We start from the raw sequence: 19,977 nt of genomic DNA, 5'->3' as shown, positions 1-19,977 counted from the left end.
GTACACCACGGCGTCCTTACAGGGTGACACAGGGTTCACTGGCGGCGCAAGGACTTTAATTAAATCCTAATCACTTTGGAGGAGTTTAATGATAACAAACACATGTCCGCCTGCTCAGACGGAGCGTCACGTCATGCCGACCTCCAGAGGTGACCGGGACAGGGTCAGCGAGGAAACAGAGTTGCGTTAAAGCGGCGAGGCCCTTGATATGAGCCATGACTAAGACCTTGCGCCGGTGCTGGACCCGATACAAAGGGAGGTGGCCCGACTGACGCTGACTCGTGTCATGGAGCCATCCAAAAGCCACAGGCTTTGTTTAACGATTTTATTTTCAAGGGCTGCGCGAGATGTGAAAAGTTCAGCAGACGCAGGCCGACCTGCCAGAGGAGCAGCGTATGGCCAAGCTCAAATGAAGGACAACCGTAGCTGATGTAGTGTGTGGTGAGATATTCAAGGAAAATATGCAGAGGGAGAGTTCAGGTTGGGACAGCACATGCACCAAAGTCATGCTAATTACCACTGCACACTACACTTAGCGTGAACTTAACTATTCATTACCACAAATTAGATGATATCAACTTAACTGCTTCTAGAAACCGAACAATTTTGAAGAAAATTAGGACTGACATGATATATCAAAGACATAAGATTATGAATGTGAAGGTTATCAATGAATTCAGAATGTGTCTACTCATCGTGGTCATCGATATGACCTCTGAGGATTCAGGCGACATGCAAAATTACCCAATTCACTCGAAAAGATCTCGTGAAATGACCATTTGAATCATGGGTTTACATTATAGTTTCTTCATTTCAAGAGCAGACTGCGCTTCATCTCAGGAATGAAGATTTTCCCATATGAGTTTTGTTGGGGAAAAAACTTGATCAGATGTGGTCAGTGAGCTTTAATGTGTCTGTCTGAGGAGAAAAGGTCAGAAAAGTAAAGTTCTGTTGAGTGACTGTGTGTGAGCGAGGCAAAATCTGCCATAGAAAGCATTTTAACACTCTGACAATGCTATTAGCAATGCTCCTTTCATATCTGGGGTCATATGGAGGTCAAATCATCAACCAGTCCTTCAGAATAAAACAGCTTCAACAATAATACAAAGTAGAAATCCAAGTGGAGACACAGAGACCAGTTTCTACTTTGACCCTGATATTTTTGTCCTTTAATATTCTGCTTGTCTACAAGTAAAATCCCATGGAAAAACAGCGAATTAGAAGACGACAAGAAGGGCTGAGACAAACAGCGTGCGTTGGACTCACCTTGCTGTTTCTGCATGTTGGTGAAGTCTTCAAACGTGAGGGTCCTCACAGGAGGTCTCCAGAAAGCATAAGTCTCCATGATCGCCTCCAGGCCGGTCCTGACAGAGAGACACAGACAGAGAGAGAGAAAATTTAGAGCACAAATAGCAGGAGACAAGAAAACGATCCGGAGAATGAGACAATAATGGCCTCTTCATATGAATGTTGACCTGACGACGTGAACACACAGAAACAGAGGGTTTACTGTTACTGGTCTTAGAATGGATTAGGATTAAATTTAAGATTTTCTTGTGGTGTGGTTTACTCTTTAAATGTTTACAGAACAATGATAAATAAAAAAAATAAAAAAAGTTTATTCATTTGTAATCTGATGTTGGGTCATTTTCCCCTGTTGTGTCCGGTGGTCTTTAGATCAGTGTTTTCTGTTATGCTTGTTTTACCTTTATATTCAATCAGTTGCCACTTTATGAAGCACACCTACACAACCTAATGCAATGAAATACAACTGTTCTGCCACATGATGCCTATAATGTTCAGTTTTCCTTTCACGCTCTCACAGTTGTATAAATTAAATTATATGTTTTAGCACTGAGGTCAGAATTAGTGTTGGCGTCGCAGTGGACTGCATTATATTCAGAGGTGAATTTTAATATTCTGCCTCCCCTATAACTAAGTCCAATAAAACACCACCTTTAAATGACCTGAGTAATAAATATCTAATTCAATTTGCAGATTTCCAACAGTGTCAACAAAAGCTGGGCATTATAAAGAGAGCAGAGCTGTTATAATGAATCACAATAGATTGCACAGGTGTATCTAATAAAGTGTACTTTATAACACTTTGTCTGAAGAAGTGCTATGAAAATAAAAGCTATTTTTATATTAATAGTCATAAAATATATGACCAGTGCAGGTGTGTGTGTGTGTGTGTGTGTGTGTGTGTGTGTGTGTGTGTGTGATGGATATGGGTGAGAGACAGAGACAGGATTAGTGAGTAAGAGCAAAAATATTGGAAAGATTAGTTGAACAGAGAGGGGAAGCGATATTCATGAATATTTGTGTGTGTGTGTGTGTGTGTGTGTGTGTGTGTGTGTGTGTGTGTGTGTGTGTGTGTGTGAGAATGAGAGAAGGGTTGGTGGTAAATGAGTCAGACTGAGAGAGTATCAGAAGGAAAAGAGAGAGAGAGAGAGAGAGAGAGAGAGAGAGAGAGAGAGAGAGAGAGAGAGAGAGAGAGAGAGAGAGAGAGAGAGAGAGAGAGAGGGCGGGAGAAACTGGAGTCCTGCTCGGAGGAAACTGGAGCCATTAAAAAGGAGCAAGTTTTTACTGAGCACATAAATCTGGGTGACGTTTCATCTTGAATCTGTACACGGTTCTCCTTCCTGCTTGATTTACTTCCCTGCGCGCCGCTCGCCATGTTGTTTTAGGGCCACTAGCTCCCTGGCCGTAGCAGCTCGTTAGTGCACCATGCTAATCGGCCCGGGCCTCGCCATCACTGCACTCATTCATACGGTCACGCTGCCGCGGGACCAAAACCCAACAAATGAGCTGTATCCCTCCGCCAGGCCGTAAAGCCCGGTCACCAGACACAACTGACGACACCACCGTACTTTGGAGGGTTCTATATTAAGATGCTGTTAATAAAGTCAGAAAAAACAAGCTGGTGCTTAATTTGAGAATTAGCAGTGCAGGTTTGCCCTTTTCTATTAATTTATATTTCCCCCTCAGTGTGGAATTAGTTGGTAACGTTCCACAGCAAACAGGCTGCGTTCACACTGTGTCGACTTGCTGCTAAAATCCAAAGAAAAGTTTTTTTGGATGACTGTTAATGTCGCTCATATCCGACACTAATATAAACTGAATTTAAAATACTCATGTGGCAGAGTAACGATAACAAAAGATGTCACACCGGTTTTAATGTTTGCAGCTTCTTGTTTCCAACACTTACACTTCAGTTGCTGCTGTTGCCTCCCACTTTTGTATCCAGCCTGACCCGACTTCAAATTATTATAAGATGATAAATCTGAAATTTTCTTAACAAATATAAATGTGAAAGGTCTTGATTTTTCCTTCAACATCCAAATGTGTTTTTCTACTTTTATCTTATTGAATTGGTTAAAGGCCCAGTCCTGTGTTGCTGTGTTTGTTGTCACTGAATTAAGACATGTGATATGTATTTCTCATTTTCTTTTTGATGATTGCAGTTTAAACTTTGACCTTTAACCTTTCTGATCCCAGTCAGTGTGTCCATCGTCACAATTAACGTTACACAACAAGCATTGTTCAAACTCACAAAACTGCGCTTTAAATTTGAGCCGAGATTCAAAGTTTTCCAGCATTGGCTTTAAATATTTAGTATAAATGTGATATTTCGGTGCATTACACATCTGCAAAATGCATGTGGTGCTGTCAGGGTGGAAAAATGTTTCATCTAACTTTTTATACCTAAAAGGAAAATTGATAAATACACCAACGTGTAATTACAACACAAAATGGCTGGAGCGTTCAGATTCCTTGAAGCACCTGTAATGCAGATCAGAACTAGAGCTGAAAGAGACATGACACACACTCCTTCATCTATTTTCCTCACAGCACTTGGCTCCTGTCTGCTCACATATCTTCATGTTTTCTCCATTAATACACCTTTCCTAGGGAATTATATTTACAAAATGTGATTAAGCTTTTCATGTGAGCCCCCCCCCCCCTTCAGGTTGGCTGGACACTGGAGAGTTTCACTATTTAGTTGAATCAGACTGAAGTGATCAGTTTGATACAGACACTGTGCGTGACAGTGTAAAAACAAATGTTGGTGCAATCAGACCAACATCTGATTTCACATATTCACTTACTGCACAGGAGCCAATCACAAATCAGATTACTCTTTATTGAAACCAACCCAGCTGCACCTGACTCTGATGCCAACATTTAACCATCACCACCGCTGAGACTCCATGATGATGTTAGTCCCACGGCACCACGTTGTTTTTATGTCTTGATTGATTGTCTGGATTTTATTTGTTTTAAATGTCAGTTTTGATCTTTTTTTCCTGCTTTGTTTTTAATGCTGCTACTTTTTTTTTTTTTTACCATTTTTTTGAGTAGTTTTAATCTACTCTAAAGCACATTATATCACCTTTTTTAAATCATAAATAAAAAGCAGTTATTCTTATAATCAAGGCTCATCCTCATAATTCATAATGTAGTGCCAGAATTTAACTTGACACTTTGTTGCCATAGAAACGCTTTTTTAAAATTCTATTTAAATCAAAAATGAGACCTGAACCCTGGCTATTAATGAGGAAATCAACAAATAACCTGAACCTCCCTCATCACCGTCCCCCTTTTTATTTTCTTTTATTTCATCTTATTTTTTCTGTGTTTTATTTTTCAACACTTACTCATATATTTACTTATTATCTATTTATCCCGCTCCTCCCCCTCCTGTCCTGGTATGCATATGTGTGAATGAGACTGCTTGGTAGCCGGGTGAGGGAAGAGGGACGACCTCCCAGAGGGGAAGGAACCAAGAAGTGGTGTGGGTGGGAGTGGGCTTGCAACAGATAACCACAGAACACCATTAACTCTGCTGCCTTTTGTACATGTTAATAATATGTTCAAAAACTAATAAACTTAATAAAAAGATCTGAGCCACATGCAAGTCAACAAAATCTAAACTTCAAGCTACAACAGTATCCACAGTTAATTTTCATGTAGAGCAGACGCCTTCATCCACAGTGACCTTACAGTATGTGACCAATTAAACCACAGAATCATTATGCAAAAGCAGCAGCAGGAGGATCAGGGGTCAGAGCTGCAGCTCATTAACAAGATTCATGACTAATCAAAGACAAAAAGCGTAAAATCGGAGGATTTCAGGGGAGGGTTCTTCAAGGTGACAGAATCTGACGCTCCCACTTGAATCTGAACAACAACGAATCCCCACAGAGCTGAAGGGAAGGAATCACCAGCCGTACGTGAGAGTAACTTCATTTTCTCTCTCCACGGACAAATATCTCATCCTCCGTTATCTTTTCATCTGTAGCTTTTCTGCAATGAAATTCTAATGCCACTTCATAAATCAAACAGTCTATTGTTTGAAAAATGAAAAAAGATGTCTCAAATATCTGTGTGCCAATAATGCAGACCAGATGAGGGGGCTGCTTTCATGTGCGGTTCAGTACACCCCCCCCCCCCCCCCCCCCGCTCCCCCCTCTCCTCCACAAACGTTATATATGATAATTCAGAAACTGAGAGGAATCGAGAGAAAGGAGAAACCAAAAGAGAGGGAGTGAGAGGAAGGAAAGAGGGTGCGAAGAAAGGAAGAGAGCGAGACGAGGAAAAGACGAGTGAGGGAGAGAAAGCGACGGCTTGTCTTTATTGACAAAATCAAACATCTTCAATAATATCATTAGCTTGGTCAACAAGTTTTATCATGACGAGCAACATGAGTTTTGACTCTACAGTGTCAGCAGCCAATGGGAGAGCTCCGTCTGGCTGACATCATCACACTGGCAGTGAGAGCACAGCTGATGCAACTACTGAAAGGATCAGAGCAGTCAGACTGTGAACTGTTTACAGTCGCACATTGACACTGACAGTCACAGCAAACAGTCGGCAACATCCTCTCTCTGCCCCTGTCTGTGTGTGTGTGTGTGTGTGTGTGTGTGTGTGTGTGTGTCTGAGATTCAACACATCTCAAAGAATCCCATTTTGAGTCTTAAAGTGTGCGATGTTGCATGAGTGGTACAGTGTGTGGGAACGTGTAATGAAAAGCCATGACTTCAGACAGAGTGTTAATAACCCGTGAGCGTGGATTTGGTGCTTTGCAGGTCAAGAGAAGTCTAGACGTCTAGGTTAAAATAAACTTCATCACATGTAACCATTGTTCTGACGTCAGTTTACGACGACAGTATATTTCAGTCTGAAGCAGGTCCTAACTATGTGTTGAAATACTTTTTATGGTTTTATGTAACTGTATGAAAAAAAAAAAAAACGTCTAAAAAAATATTATTCAGCCAACTTTTAACCTATGAGAGAGCGACAGGAGGGAGACGCAACACGAACTCAATAGCATTCAGAGGTCTGGACTCAGAGCCATGAACGTCTCCATGTAGACGTTCAGGACGCAGAAAACAAATTCAACAGAAGTTCCTCATCATGGGAAAAAGTGGCGGTTTATTTGTATTTACAACAGGTGAAATAACCTCATGCACACGCCAGATTTTTTTCACTTGTAAACCAAGAGACTGGTTAGATCTCTCACTGTCTCTTTTGCTCAGTGTATATTTTAGATCTACACTCACTGAGGGACACATTTTAAAAGTGGACATTTGCAGCCCCGGCCTCCATGTTTGTGCTGTTTTGGCGCTGTCATGTAGAGTCCATCAACACCCTGCTGGACAGGTGTGATCATCAGTGTGTGGGTCCATTCCCAAATCCTGTTTTTCATCTACATCATGCAGAGGTTTAAGTATGTTTGTAGACTCATGACTCTGACGAACTCGCAACATGTGATCAACTACGCAAATAATTTACAGTTAAGATTGAAGGTGGATGCATCCCGCTACGCTGCAGGATGCATCCACCTGAGCAAGTTGACTGCTGCCTACGGTCGTCACGTTACACCACCGTGAATTACTTTGAGGTATGTAATTAGAGCATGACAAGTACAACATCTGTGTCTAGCTTCGTGGTGCCAAAAAAAGCAATAAACAGGTGAAATTTGATGCTGATATAATAATTAATTTCTATATTTAATTTCTATATTTTCATGCTTGATCAGTGTTAGTTGCATTTTGCATGTTGAGATGAACGAGACAGTGAGAGAAATAAAGGCAGAGGTGTGTAAGGGTCTACCAGTGACTCTCGGTCCCTCTGTGCTGCAGATCTGAATTGTTCCTCTTGGCAACAGACAGAACAGCTGCTTTTATATAGAGCAGCATATGGTACTAAGTGCTATCTTCAGAGGATTATTTCCATATTAAAGATCATGCATAAAAATAAAAAAATAAAAAGAAGTGATTTTTGTGGCGCAGCATGGAAACGACTGTGACAGTCCGTATTGTGTGGCTGCTCAGTTGGTAAACAGATGCTGTGATGACACTGTACCTGTTTCTGCCAGAGTCCCGGAAACCTTTGGCGAAGGGGTTGCGGTCGATCTTTAGTCTGGTGATCTGCAAACAAGAAAAACATGGAGAGGAGACTCTTGTGATCACTGCAGCTGAAGATTAATTTGCAGCACCTTTTCCAAAACACATACATATGCCATCTGCTCTGTGTTACTTTGCAATAAATTGCATTAATATTAAAAAGTGAGGAGTCATCCTTTGTCTCTGTTTATTTTTAAACCTTCAAGAAGGAAACATTATGGGTTCCTACTGTGCCATGGAGTATTTCCAACTGGCGCCATAATCCAAATGGTTATTTCTGATAAACTCAACCTGAGGACAAGTTCGTCTCTACTGTAGTTAGAAAAACAGATTGAGGCTCTGAATTCTTTTGACTTTGGCTAAAAAAAATGACTCTATTTTGCAGGGAATTGCTTGAATTTGCATCGTCGGAAAATTTGTAGGGTGAGTGAGTGAGTTCATGCAGTTTTCCCTATGAGGGAATAAAGTGGGAGGTGCACAGCATACCTGCTGGTTCTGGTAGGCGGTGACAGTGGTGAAGACGGTCTCAGGGAAGCTGAAGGTCTTCACTCCCTCCCCGCTGGGCACAGGCTTGTTCGGAGACAGTTCGCTGCTGAAGTCCTTCCTGATGACGTGAACGCGAGGCTGATACTTGTGCATGGAGTGGAGGATGATCTGAAAGTATGAGAGGACAGAAGGTGAAGTTGGGCTACTGTTTTTAATATCATTAGTCATATCAATCATCAGAAAACCAAAAATTAAACCACTTCAGTCCAGAAATTTGTCTCCATGTTTGAATCTGTGAGTAACTGGATTTTGCATGTTCTCTCTTTGTGAGGAAATCAGCAAAAATGATGCTGAACATCTTCCAACCTGAGAACGTTTTGACTTTTAATCTTCCCTATCTTTTAATCCTTTGAAGTTATAGTTAGTACTACATTGTTGAATCTGTTTTTGCTTGTAATACATAGAAATGACCAGAGAAAACACTGAAAGTGCAGATGTTAATCTTCCTTTAATGGCAAACATCAAAAAAAAAAAAGATGTCTTCTTCTTCTTCTGACAGCTGGATCAGGTTTTGGTCTCGGCCAAACTCTCGGCTTCTCTGCAAACCCACAATACATGCACTTCCTTAATAACATCAATTAGCTCTCTATCAGAGCGGCGCGACATTAAGCGGAAACTAAGTTCACAGTGCGATGACGCTCACAGGAGGGCAGAGGATTATTTCACAGCGGAGTGGAGGCGTCAGCCGGTGTCGGCCCCAGCCTCGCCTCAGGGCCTCGGTCTGCTCTTGATTAATCTGAGAGTGAGAAAACCTCCCCAGAGCCAAACACCCCCGACCTCCCCTCTCTGCTACAACAGAGGGGGTCATTTCAAACCGGGGCCGTGGGGGGAAAAACAGCTCAGAGTATCAGAAACACTACATTTAATGTTCCAGACCTCAAATCACACACACACACACACACACACACACACACACACACACACACACATAGATGCATACTCTGCTAATCTGCAGTGCTCGTTATTTAAAAAACGCTCAGTGTTGCTCGGCGTTCATTTCCGTGGTGTTTCGGCTCACTCTGCTCAGAGATCACATGTCTGTCAAAGCGCGTGGGCGGGGCTGTGGTGTGTTTTTCCTCGGGTGCTGCGTAGATGTTGCGCAAAAGTGTGTTTCCCCCCTAAGAAACCAATGTCTCCTGGCTGCACGTCTCGACATCAGTTTTACACCAGGGAAGAATTACTTTCATATTCTGTCGGCTGCTTCCTGCTGCTGTTCTTTCAACTGGCAAAACAGCTTTTTTAAAACGGAGATTACAGAATAAAAATAGCCTGACAAAAGTCAAAGTTTCAATATAATGACTGCAAATCAGGCAAACTTTAGGAGTGAAGGTAGATTACCAGACAACAAGCATTAAAGCTGCAGATAGCAAAGCTTCCATGAAGTGAATACAGGTTGAATCACAGTCATGTTTTAGCAATAGAGATTTCACAACTGACACACACAGACAGACGCAGCTGCCTCACGGCCCAGAGGAGTCATGCTTTTAGTCCCCAGCCAACCTGAGGTGATGTAAAGTCAAACGCGGATCACACATCGACACGGTGAACTCACAACATACAAGTCAGAGAGCAGCCAGATAACCTCAGCTGACATTTGTTCACGCTCACATACAATTAGGCCAATTTTTTTTTTTTGTGTGTGTCATGGTGGATAATGACGTCTTTTTAATCCCCTTTTGAAACTCATCTGGACGTTCACACCACAGAGACACCAGCACATCCCGCAGATGTCTGCTGTATCAGTTCACATTGTTGATTTTTGATTTTCAAACACAGTTATAAAAACACTTTAACGGCCGTGACCATTTAGTGATCAAAGCAATTAATCACAGTCTGTGGTTGAGCTCCCGTGATTTCCCCTGTGAAATTACTCGTTACGGACAAGAACAATGAGGACTCTGAGCCGTGACGGTGTACGAGCGGAGATTCAACGCCTCGCACACATCACTGCTCACCAGATTGAAGAAAAACAGGCGAATGGCAGCCTCTTAAGCAACAGCATTGACACATTACAATGCAATGAATCATTAACAGCAGAGCAATTATGGAACAAAATGGAAGCAACAACAAAAGAGAAGTCTTTTGGCCAGTCCGGTCTGCTTCAGCGTTTTATTAGCTTTTCCCATAGAGCAGCAGGGACACACAGGAAATAAAGGACAGGCGAGAGTGACAGCATGAGGCCGATCTGAACCCACGAGGACGATGCCGAACGAATCCAGACAGGCACGAGGCGTCCCGGGGACAGAAACATGTGCTGTCAGCCTACAGCATGATCTCCTCTCCGAACAAGTGACACAACATGTTGCTGCAATAACTAAAAGTCACTGACAGAAAAACTATGGTATTGTGGAAGTTGATGTTTTTGAGTTGAGACAATACACAAAAGCATGCTGCAAATGTTTCTGCAAGCAAAAATATATGTATACTACATATATAATATATGCAAGAGAGTTTGGTAGTGCCATAATTCAAAATGCATCATTACATTTAAAAATCCTGTGATCAGAATTGAATTATTAGAAGCATCAAGTACTTTGCTTCTGTTTATAAATCTAAGTTGTTAACCTAAATGAGGAGGACCAGAATCAGTGATGCGTTTAAGTACAGTTTCATGTTCCTTGTACTTTACCTGATTTTAATCTGCATTTACACTTTATACACTTTATTAAAAAAAATTATCATTTAACTTCAGTACATTTATTTGACAGCTGTAGTTATAGTTGTTAAATATTCAACATAAAGAACAGAATTTAAAGTAACACAGATTAGGTCCAACAGCCGCTATATTAAAATGAAACCTACAAATTAATGCATCATTAATAATAATAATAATAATAATAATAATAATAATCTAATATTATGACATAATGTTCTATAAATAGTCACAGGGGTCATTTTCCTGCATAATGACTATTTTTTTATTTTTGATGATTTAAGTGCATTTTGTTGATATGACTCCTGTAGGATTATAACACAAGTACTTTTCTATTGTTGTGATATTATTTTCTACTGAGCAGAGGATCTGGATGATTCATCAACCACAATGGAAATAAGTCACTTTGTTTTATTGAGTTTTTAATGACTGTAACCACTGCACTGCTGAGTTACAGTGTATTAGTAGTCAGCAAATAAAATTATATAATCAATCATAACCAACAATGTATCTGTTAATTAATTTACAGAAGAGCTGGGAATTATAGTTGAATATACAATATTTATAACTGAAATATAGTGGGGTGGAAGTATTAATCAGTATTGATCCGTATTAAATGGAAATACTCAACAACTGTGGAGTCCAAATTGTGCCATAGTTTAAGGATCTTTCTCTGCTGTCTTATTTTTTATTCTAGTTTGCTTTACAGAGGAAAGAGAAATGAATTATGTGTTTCCTGTCAGACGCTTTGATATTTGAACTGTACGTCTTGTCTTTGTGTGACGGGTTTTCTTTGGTACGAATGCCGTCATCAGTTAAACCTGAAAATCTCATCACACAAAATCACAAACTGGTAGAGACACTGTTTATCACTCTGGGGGGACGATGTGCCGTCTGAGACATAATAAATATGAGACTCTGCTTCTGTTGTGCGCTGCGACGTCTGATGATTCATGACATGTACGGTGTCTGTTTCTGATGAGGCAGACAATTCACGACACCACAAGTCAGGAGGATGAGCGAGAAGTGGTGAGGTTTCCCACACGGGAAGCTCCAAAATTAATTTCCTTTGGCCTCTAAAGCCCCTCCAGGGAAACAAAGCCCTTAAACTGAGCAGCGGGAGAGGAAAGACAACCTCCCCTCTGTCTGAGAGAGAGAGAGCGAGAGAGAGAGAGGGAGCACTGAGTGTGAATCCTCGCCCCAACAACACCCATATGTTATTACATTTGTCACCACTGAGCTGATGTGATCATCTGCAGAGCTGCGACAGAGCAGGGACCTGCCAGCTCCACGCAGCCCAGTACGCTACAACCGAACGCCGCCATTTTCTCGCAGCACTGGAAACATCTCTGTCACAACGCCGTCAAATCATCGCATCACCTAGCGTCTCCATAAACGACTGCAAGCTGCGAGGAGAAACTGATGCTCGTGTCTCAGGCTATAAAGCGGTCTCGTCTATAACGGCTCCACAGTCATGACAGGAGGCGTTGTGCCGTCCTCCAGTGTTTCGACACTCAGACGATGTGATAGAAAAGACAGCACGTCCTCTCTTGTTTCCACCAGCTCATAAAAGAACATGGAGTTCATACAGAACCGAGACACTCCTGCAGCTTGGAGTTACGAGCTTCACTTTCACTCAGGGTCGCCATTTTTCACATTTTTATGATCTTAAAAAGACACACTTTGCAGAATTTTATGTTATTTAACCTTTTATACCTTCTATCTTCTACTTTTAAATTCGTATTTTGTGAGTGTATTTATTCAAAAGTAAATGATTTCTTTATTTTTTTTTTGTTATGAGCACAGTTGGGGGGTCGGGGCTGTTGAATTTTCACTGTAGTTGTACCTGCTGAATGTGACAATAAAGTTTTCTCAATCCTTGTTATCTTTGTAAGAGCCATGTAGTATTAAATATTTAAAGACACTTCAGGATGAACAGTGTATTCTCTTTAACACCAGTTTAGTTTTGGTTGGTGCTAAAATGTGGTTCCTGGTTGCTAGGGGACAGAAAATCATGCAAACACAGCCACCAACATATCTTGACTTTTTAAGGTTGATGCCTCCTTACACATCCATCAAATATTAACTAATATTAATGCTTATTTGGAGTGTTTCTGTCCTTTTGTCCAATACGCAAAGCTCTTTGGTGGTTAGCATGCTAACATTAGCGTTCTGAGTTGACCTGGAAAGAAGTTAGCTGCAGGGATTATTATTAATGCAGCTGCACCAGTGACTCATTAATGATATCATTCATTTTAATATTTTGCTTAGTATTTTCTCAGCTTTCATTGCAGGTTTAAACATAAGGGGCCAATCAAAGCTAATAACCAAAAGCTAACACAATTTTCCTTAATCTAAAATTGTCCCTTTCCCATGAAATCCATTTCTAACTATAAAGAAGTATAAAGTGAAAATGAGGGATTCACTTTAGCTTGCCGCCCACTTGCTGATTCTACATGAAGACGGCAGTAAATCAAACAAATTGTGGTGTAACTTCTTGCATTACAGTTAAATATTTCACCTACGAAACCCACATTACACATTCAGAGCAGCCAAGAACCAATAAGAGACTTACTTTAGCTCACCACCTCTGTTCCTGACTGGATACAAGCAAAGCAGTAAATTAGACAGACTGTGGTCAGACTTGAATCTTAGCTCAGTGGTGCGGCTGCCGGAGCGAACTACAAATCAACTTCAGTCATTAAGTGCTTTTAACGAAACCGTTTCATTACAAAATGCTTCACAGAGCCATGAAGGAAATGAATATTACATGTTAAAACAAGGGCACGGGTTCAAATCCCAGACCTCTAATATCTCTCCACGCTAATCCAGGAACCTAATAATATTCAGTCAGAATGGACCATCTTCAAAAGGAGTGTGGGCGGGCGGTAAGCGGCGGAGCAGACCGTCGTGTATTGCAGAAAATCAATTCTGAACAAGTCTCATGGCTCAGTGATTCATGAAGCATAAAGTCCATGAAGAACAGTGTCAACTTTCCTTTCAAGCAAACGCATCAAAAACACTCCTATCCAAAAAAAAAAGAAAAACGCCTCACAGCTCCAAGAGTGCATTCATTTCTACAGCACCCCGGAGTGACATGAGGTTTAAAGCACAGAAATGAAACTAATGGATCACAGCTTCAACATTTAAACCCAGAGCCTTTCAGCTGAAATAGCTACCATCTTTGTAACAGGACAGCATGCACAGTCAGCGCTAACACTAAATACTGACATCTGATTGGTCTGTGGATCCGTGGATACAGGAAATGTGTTGGGTTTAATAAAACAAGTGATTTGTGAGCTTTATAAAACCGAAACAAGCACCATCAAAACATGATGTTAAACAACCTCTTTGATGGTGTCATATCTGAGGAAAGACTCGTCTCGTGTCGCCTTAAGGTCGCCGAGGAAATATCAGAATTCAGAACGCATGAACAAGCAAATATGAGATATTTCTTATTGTTTAGTTATCTTTTGGTTTTTCTGCAATGTTCAAGCAAAGTTGATTCACTTATGAAGTAATTTCTCATTGATATGCAGATCCTCTAAATATCTCAACATGCTCTTCAGTCATTTACAGGCACAAACGTGCTGTAACAAACCGTCCTGACAAACTGTTCTCGCTTGCAGCAGCTAAAAGTGTTAAAATAAAGAGATAAAGAGTAAAAGTCTGTGCTTACGTGTCCCTGGTCGTCCAGCTCGTTGTTGGTGAGTTTGAGCTTGTCGAAACTGACCACCTGCCTCATCCAGGTGTCTCCTGAGGCCAGAGAGTCCGGGTGGATGTAGACCCGCGGTGGCACTGGGGAGTCGGCGTTTCCCGCCACCATCCACTTAGAGCTGTGGTACACGTACCTGCAAGAGAAGACAGGGAAAGCAGGTCTTAAGCAGCAGAACATCAGTCCAGTGAAAAGAAACCGAATCTAACATTTTATTGGGGCAGTGTGATGATGAGACTCGACAGAGAAAGAAGACGTTCAGAACCTGTGGCTTCTACGGATGAAACTTTATAGACTGGGAACCAAAAGTGTGACCATAAATTGTAATTGTGGTTTATGGAGAAATCCACATTTTCTTCTTTTCAGATGCAGGAAGTGGAATCAATGATGATGATGATGATGATGATGATGGTCACAGTACAAACAGTTAAACAACCTTACAGGTTTCTTTTTCTTTCTTTCTTTTTCTTTTTGTGTATTTCCTTTTTTTAAAGTTTTTTGTTTTTGAGCGTCTCCTGCCTTAACCAGATAGTGGTCATGACTTTGCTTAATTTCATGTCATAAATCTGCCTGTTTGAATTTATACATAAAATGTTTGAGTTGCAAATATCAGCTGACAGTGGATGTTCGTTCTTTGAACAGTTTGCAGGAATATGAGGCCCTACTGTTTTCTGAATCTGTGATATGTTGGAGGAGAACTGTGCATGATTAAATCTGAGTTGTTTGAAATGTCGGTACAAACTGGAAAAGCACATTACCCTTCTGAAACAACCATTTCATCCTCTCTGATTTCTTTCAGATGCGTCCACTAATCGTGTTTTTCTTCCACAGAAGGTTAGTTAAATCTGCAGGACTAATATTCTCTAATCACTTCACTGTTTTGAAAACTCATGTGAATGTCTGACGTCCCTTCAGGGTCGAACGCCTCTGCGTCTTTCGCTTCAAAAACAAACTCCAAACACTCGGCCACGTTGCCACAACACCGGCTTTTAAAACTCATCTGTTGTTTCTTCATTGTGCTTGAAATTTCTAACAAGCGCGACATAAAATATTCCATATGCAGTCACACAGTCAGCTGCATAGTTTCAATTAAGCAGAGCCATAATATTTGATGATGTTGTGTGTGAGTTTGGGTACAATGGGGCGTCCCACCCATTAAACAGCAGGGGGAGAGAAGAAAGAGAGAGAAGGAGAGAGAGAGAAAGAAAGAAAATGACTTTTACCCTCCATTTTAAAAACAAGCCCGCAGTGAACACAGTATGAACGGTTTGAAAAATAAATGACAAAAGAAAAAGAAGAGCTGGAAGGAAAAGGGAGAGAATAAAAAATGCAAGAAAGGAAGAAACAAAGGAGGAAAGAAAGAAATTCAGGGCCAGAGAAAGTGAAGTCAGAAAAAGAAAACAAGCCAGAGTCAGGAGAGAGAGAGAGAGAGAGAGAGAGAGAAAATGAGAGATAAAGTCGATGGACGGAGAGATAAAAGAAAGGTAGAACGGGAGAGGAAGAGGAGAGAGAGGAACACAGAGTGGGAGAGAGAGGTATAGAGTAAGTGGAGGAGAGAGAGTGTGAAGCACAGCTGTTTGCCTTTAGTTCTGGCCGAGGACTCAGTTGAAAGTGTTTTATCTGCTGCGTCTCTGCCAAAGTCATCACTCACTCCTGAAACATGGACAAAACTCTCATTTGGTCCTTTTGTTATTGCCACAAAGGGCTGCATCACCCCGCTACACACACACACACACACACAACACACACACACACACACACACACACACACTCATAAAGCGTAAGTATAAGGACGTTCAAATGCAGGCTAAAATACAAACTCAGCCTCAGCAAACACAAACACACGCACACATATAAAAAGCACTGGGGGCGTTTTTAGGCATGTTGGCAAACCCACCCTCTGGCAGCCATGTTGGAGGTAAAGTCAGCTCTTTGTGACTGTGAGTCAGCTTAGTAGCTTAGTTTCTAAAACTACATCTATAAACAAATCTGACTCATTAAACCATTCAGATTCTCTAGATGGGTTTCCATCCAAATTTAAAAGCAACTTTTAACCAAATTTCTGGAAATTACGTCATGATTTATCCACTAAGTCTGTTTCCTTTTTCTTTTTTCTTTTTTTTTAAAGATAGGCCAACTTTCCCACCTCAGCCAAGTGTGAAAATGTTTTTTGCAATAGTTCAAGATTTTCTAAAAATTTTTTTATTTGCAAATTGAAAATAAGCATAAAAACAGGTCGTTGGAAACCGTCCTACTGACACCTCAAAATCCAAGGAACCAGACACATAATTAATTAATCAGGTCTCACGTCCACACCTTCCACTCATTTGCTGGGTCTGACTTAAACTTCTTTGGGTCGTTGTAGCTTGATCTGAAACTTCCGATGCCCTTGATCCGCTGGTGAAATTAAAGAAAAGCCAAATCTGCCTCTGGTGTGTTGGAGATGGTGCCTGTCACTTTAAGAGATTTGAAGCTTGTCCAAGACTGTATGAGTGTGTCCAAGATGACTCCCTATATGATAAACCGTCAGAGGTTTACAGTGAGCAGCACCCTGAGACTCTGGGACACATGAATCATCATCGTCATCACTTTTGCATCAGCGTCACACAACTGTCATATTTGCATCTGTGAAAATGCAACACGTGCTGTGTCAGTTAAAACATGGCAAACTTGCTTTTCTGTGCTAACATGAAGCACACACCTCCAACACACAGCTCTGAGACCCCCGCATACACACACACACACACACACACACACACACACACACACACAAAGGGGTGCCAGGCGTTTCTGTAATTTCCTGTTTGGAGCGCTGTTTAGGGTTACGCTCGGCGTAGCAGGGAAAGTGTTAAGGAACGAGGAAACTTTAGCCCCAAACCGGACTGGAAATCTGATTAGTCCCCCGCTTTCATCTTCCATAAATCTGCCATCTGGCACCGGCACGATCAATAAAGACTGGACTTTATGTGACACTCTTACTGGACAGATGGGGGAGGGAGGGGAGGGAGGGGAGGGAGAGGAGAGAGGAGGAGGAGGAGGGGGGGGGGTCGTTTTCTTTCTCAGCCAACACCAAACCGTACAGCTGACAAAACTGCACTGCAACACACACTCTAATTTTCTTTTTCTCTCTCACATACACACAATTACACCCACTGGGATAAACACACACGCACAAAACCCACACACACACAACATCCAGAAAGTGAAAACAGCTCGTCAGTGCGCGCGCGTGTGTGTGTGTGTGTGTGTGTGTGTGTGTGTGTGTGTGTGTGTGTGTGTGTGTGTCTCGAATATTCTGTAACACAGGCAGGCATGCACATAAAAACACACATTTACACACTTGCCAGATCCAGCCTGTATATTGGGTTACTGTACTGACAGAGTAAATATTGCTATTGAATTACCTTTCAGGGTTGACTGGTGTGTGTGTGTGTGTGTGTGTGTGTGTGTGTGTGTGTGCGTGCGTGCGTGCGTGCTCTTGAATTCTTACATTTATGAGGACCAAATGTCTTCACAAAGACAGATAAATGATGACATTTTGCCCGTTCTCACCTCCACACTGAGCCAGTTTCAGACTTGGAAGAATGTTTTCAGCATAAACGTTGTAATAACGTTAAGACGACGTTGGTTTAGGGCGAAGATCAGATTGAGGTTGGGGTTGTGATGCCGTTTGTCCTCATAAAGTAGTGACAAAAATTCCTGTGGGAGTGTTTCTATGTCTTTTGAATGTGTTTCTAATTTGAAGTGGGTACCTGTGTGTGTGTGTGTGTGTGTGTGTGTGTGTGCTTCTATTTCTATACTAGAGCCCAAACGTCCTCACACAGATAGTTTAATCAGAAAAAGGTGGAATAATTCCAGCGATCACTTCAATGAATGATTGTCCTCACAAATATAACGACACCTCTGGGTGTTTTTGTGTGTTACTGTTATTAGTTGGTGTGTTCTTCTATTTCTATACTTACGAAGACCAAACTGGATTAAGGTTGGAATTAAGATTAGGTAACGTTTATTTAGAGGTAACTTGAGTTTTAGGCTCCGATTATGGGAAGGTTAGGTAGCAGGTGTTGGTGGGAAGACTGTGTTGAAAGACGAGTATAGCAACAAAGATGTCACTGGGTGTCTTTGTGTGTTTTTTATCCCTCATGAAGGAACAAATGTCCTCACTAGGATACATAAACAATGGCACGTTTCCAGTTGACACTAAGATTAGAATCAGTGTTTGTAGGATCACATTTTGATTTAATATTATATTTGGGTTAGTTTAAAGTTAGTGAAGGGTTAACCACGTGGGTTTAGGGTTAAGATCAGGTGAATGTAATCAAATGCATTCAAAGTCCTCACAAGCGGTAACAAAAGATGTGTTTGGGTGTTTTACTTTATAATACGCCTCTAATTGTGTATGGATACCACTATGGGCTCTTTGTTTCTATTCTTACGAGGACCAAGTGGCTGCACAAAAATAACACGTGACAACATTTTGCAAATCTTCACATGTACACAGGGTCATTTTAAAATTAAATTAAGATAACCTGTTCATTAACCTGTTTATTTATAGTCATTAAAACCATGTGTCCTGACAAATATAGGAAAATTATGACATTTTGGGCCTTTGACAGAGGGACTGTTTAAGATTAGGCCTTGTATTTTTTGGTTATGGTTAATACTTTAGTTATGTTTAGGTTGGGGGAAAGGTAGTTAAGGGTTAACAACTTGGGTTTGGTTTGTGATGAATGACTGTCCTCACAAGTATAATTACATACCTCACAGAGATGACGTGTTTGTGTGTGTTTTATCCTTTAAAACATGTTTTTCTAATTGTGCCAAGGTATCAGTATGTGTGTTTTTATTTCTATATTCATGAGGATCAAGTGCGCACACTAACAAAGATGAGTCAGTGTCAGGGTCGAATTATATTAACGTTAGGTTTAGGTTTAGATAAAGTTGATCCAAGCTGGGTTTAAGATCAGATCCAGGCTTTGGTTCAGGTTAAGTTGGAGACAGGGGTTTGGGTAATGACTGTATTGCATTCAGTCACTGTGCTCACATGTATGGCAACATTAATGCCTCTGTGTGTGTGTGTGTGTGTGTGTGTGTGTGTGTGTGTGTGTGTGTGTGTGTGTGGTGTGTGTGTGTGTGTGTGTGTGTGTGTGTGTCCTCTTTTTGGACTTGAGTGCCAAATGTCTTCACAAAATCAGATCGGATCAGATCAGATTAAAGTACATAACAAAACATAACTTTGTGTGTGTTTTATCAGTTTTGAGCATGTTTCTTATTGTGTGTGTGTGTGTGTGTGTGTGTGTGTGTGTGTGTGTGTGTGTGTTAAAGCAGAACTGCTCTGACACAGCTGAAAGAATGAGGTATGTTTGAGGAGCCAGGCAGCCTCCAGCGTTCAGCGGCTGGAGCTCAGAGCAAACCAAGTGACTGTCCACATAAAAGGACTGTAATATATGGAGATTTAATGAGCACAGTACCAATGAGACGTTCCTAAAGAGGGGCAGGGAGCCCAAGTAAAGCAAGTCGATTCCAATAAAGACCTTATTTCCAGACCCCAAACTCTCCAGGACTGTGAGACACACCAGTGACAGCTCCCAGCTCAGTTTGCAAAGCCCTGTGGTAAATTCCCCAGCCAGGAAGAAAATCCTATTTAATTT

General features: G+C 41.2%; 1 protein-coding gene across 2 annotated transcripts in view; it reads right to left on the bottom strand.

Moving 5' to 3' along the window:
* The window catches only part of tbx15 (T-box transcription factor 15), a 37,624-nt gene that overhangs the window by 3,568 nt on the left and 14,079 nt on the right, over positions 1 to 19,977 (bottom strand). For both annotated transcript variants that reach the window (XM_056388487.1, XM_056388488.1), the window contains exons 4-7: positions 14,291 to 14,462; positions 7,899 to 8,066; positions 7,372 to 7,436; positions 1,267 to 1,364 (exon numbers count right to left, since the gene is read on the bottom strand). In XM_056388487.1, coding sequence (XP_056244462.1) covers positions 1,267 to 1,364; positions 7,372 to 7,436; positions 7,899 to 8,066; positions 14,291 to 14,462 — 503 coding nt within the window. The remainder of the gene's footprint in view (positions 1 to 1,266; positions 1,365 to 7,371; positions 7,437 to 7,898; positions 8,067 to 14,290; positions 14,463 to 19,977) is intronic.

Source organism: Seriola aureovittata, chromosome 11 (genome assembly GCF_021018895.1).
Source record: "Seriola aureovittata isolate HTS-2021-v1 ecotype China chromosome 11, ASM2101889v1, whole genome shotgun sequence".
Classification (NCBI taxonomy): Eukaryota; Metazoa; Chordata; class Actinopteri; order Carangiformes; family Carangidae; genus Seriola; species Seriola aureovittata.
This window is presented reverse-complemented; position numbering and strand designations above follow the sequence as displayed.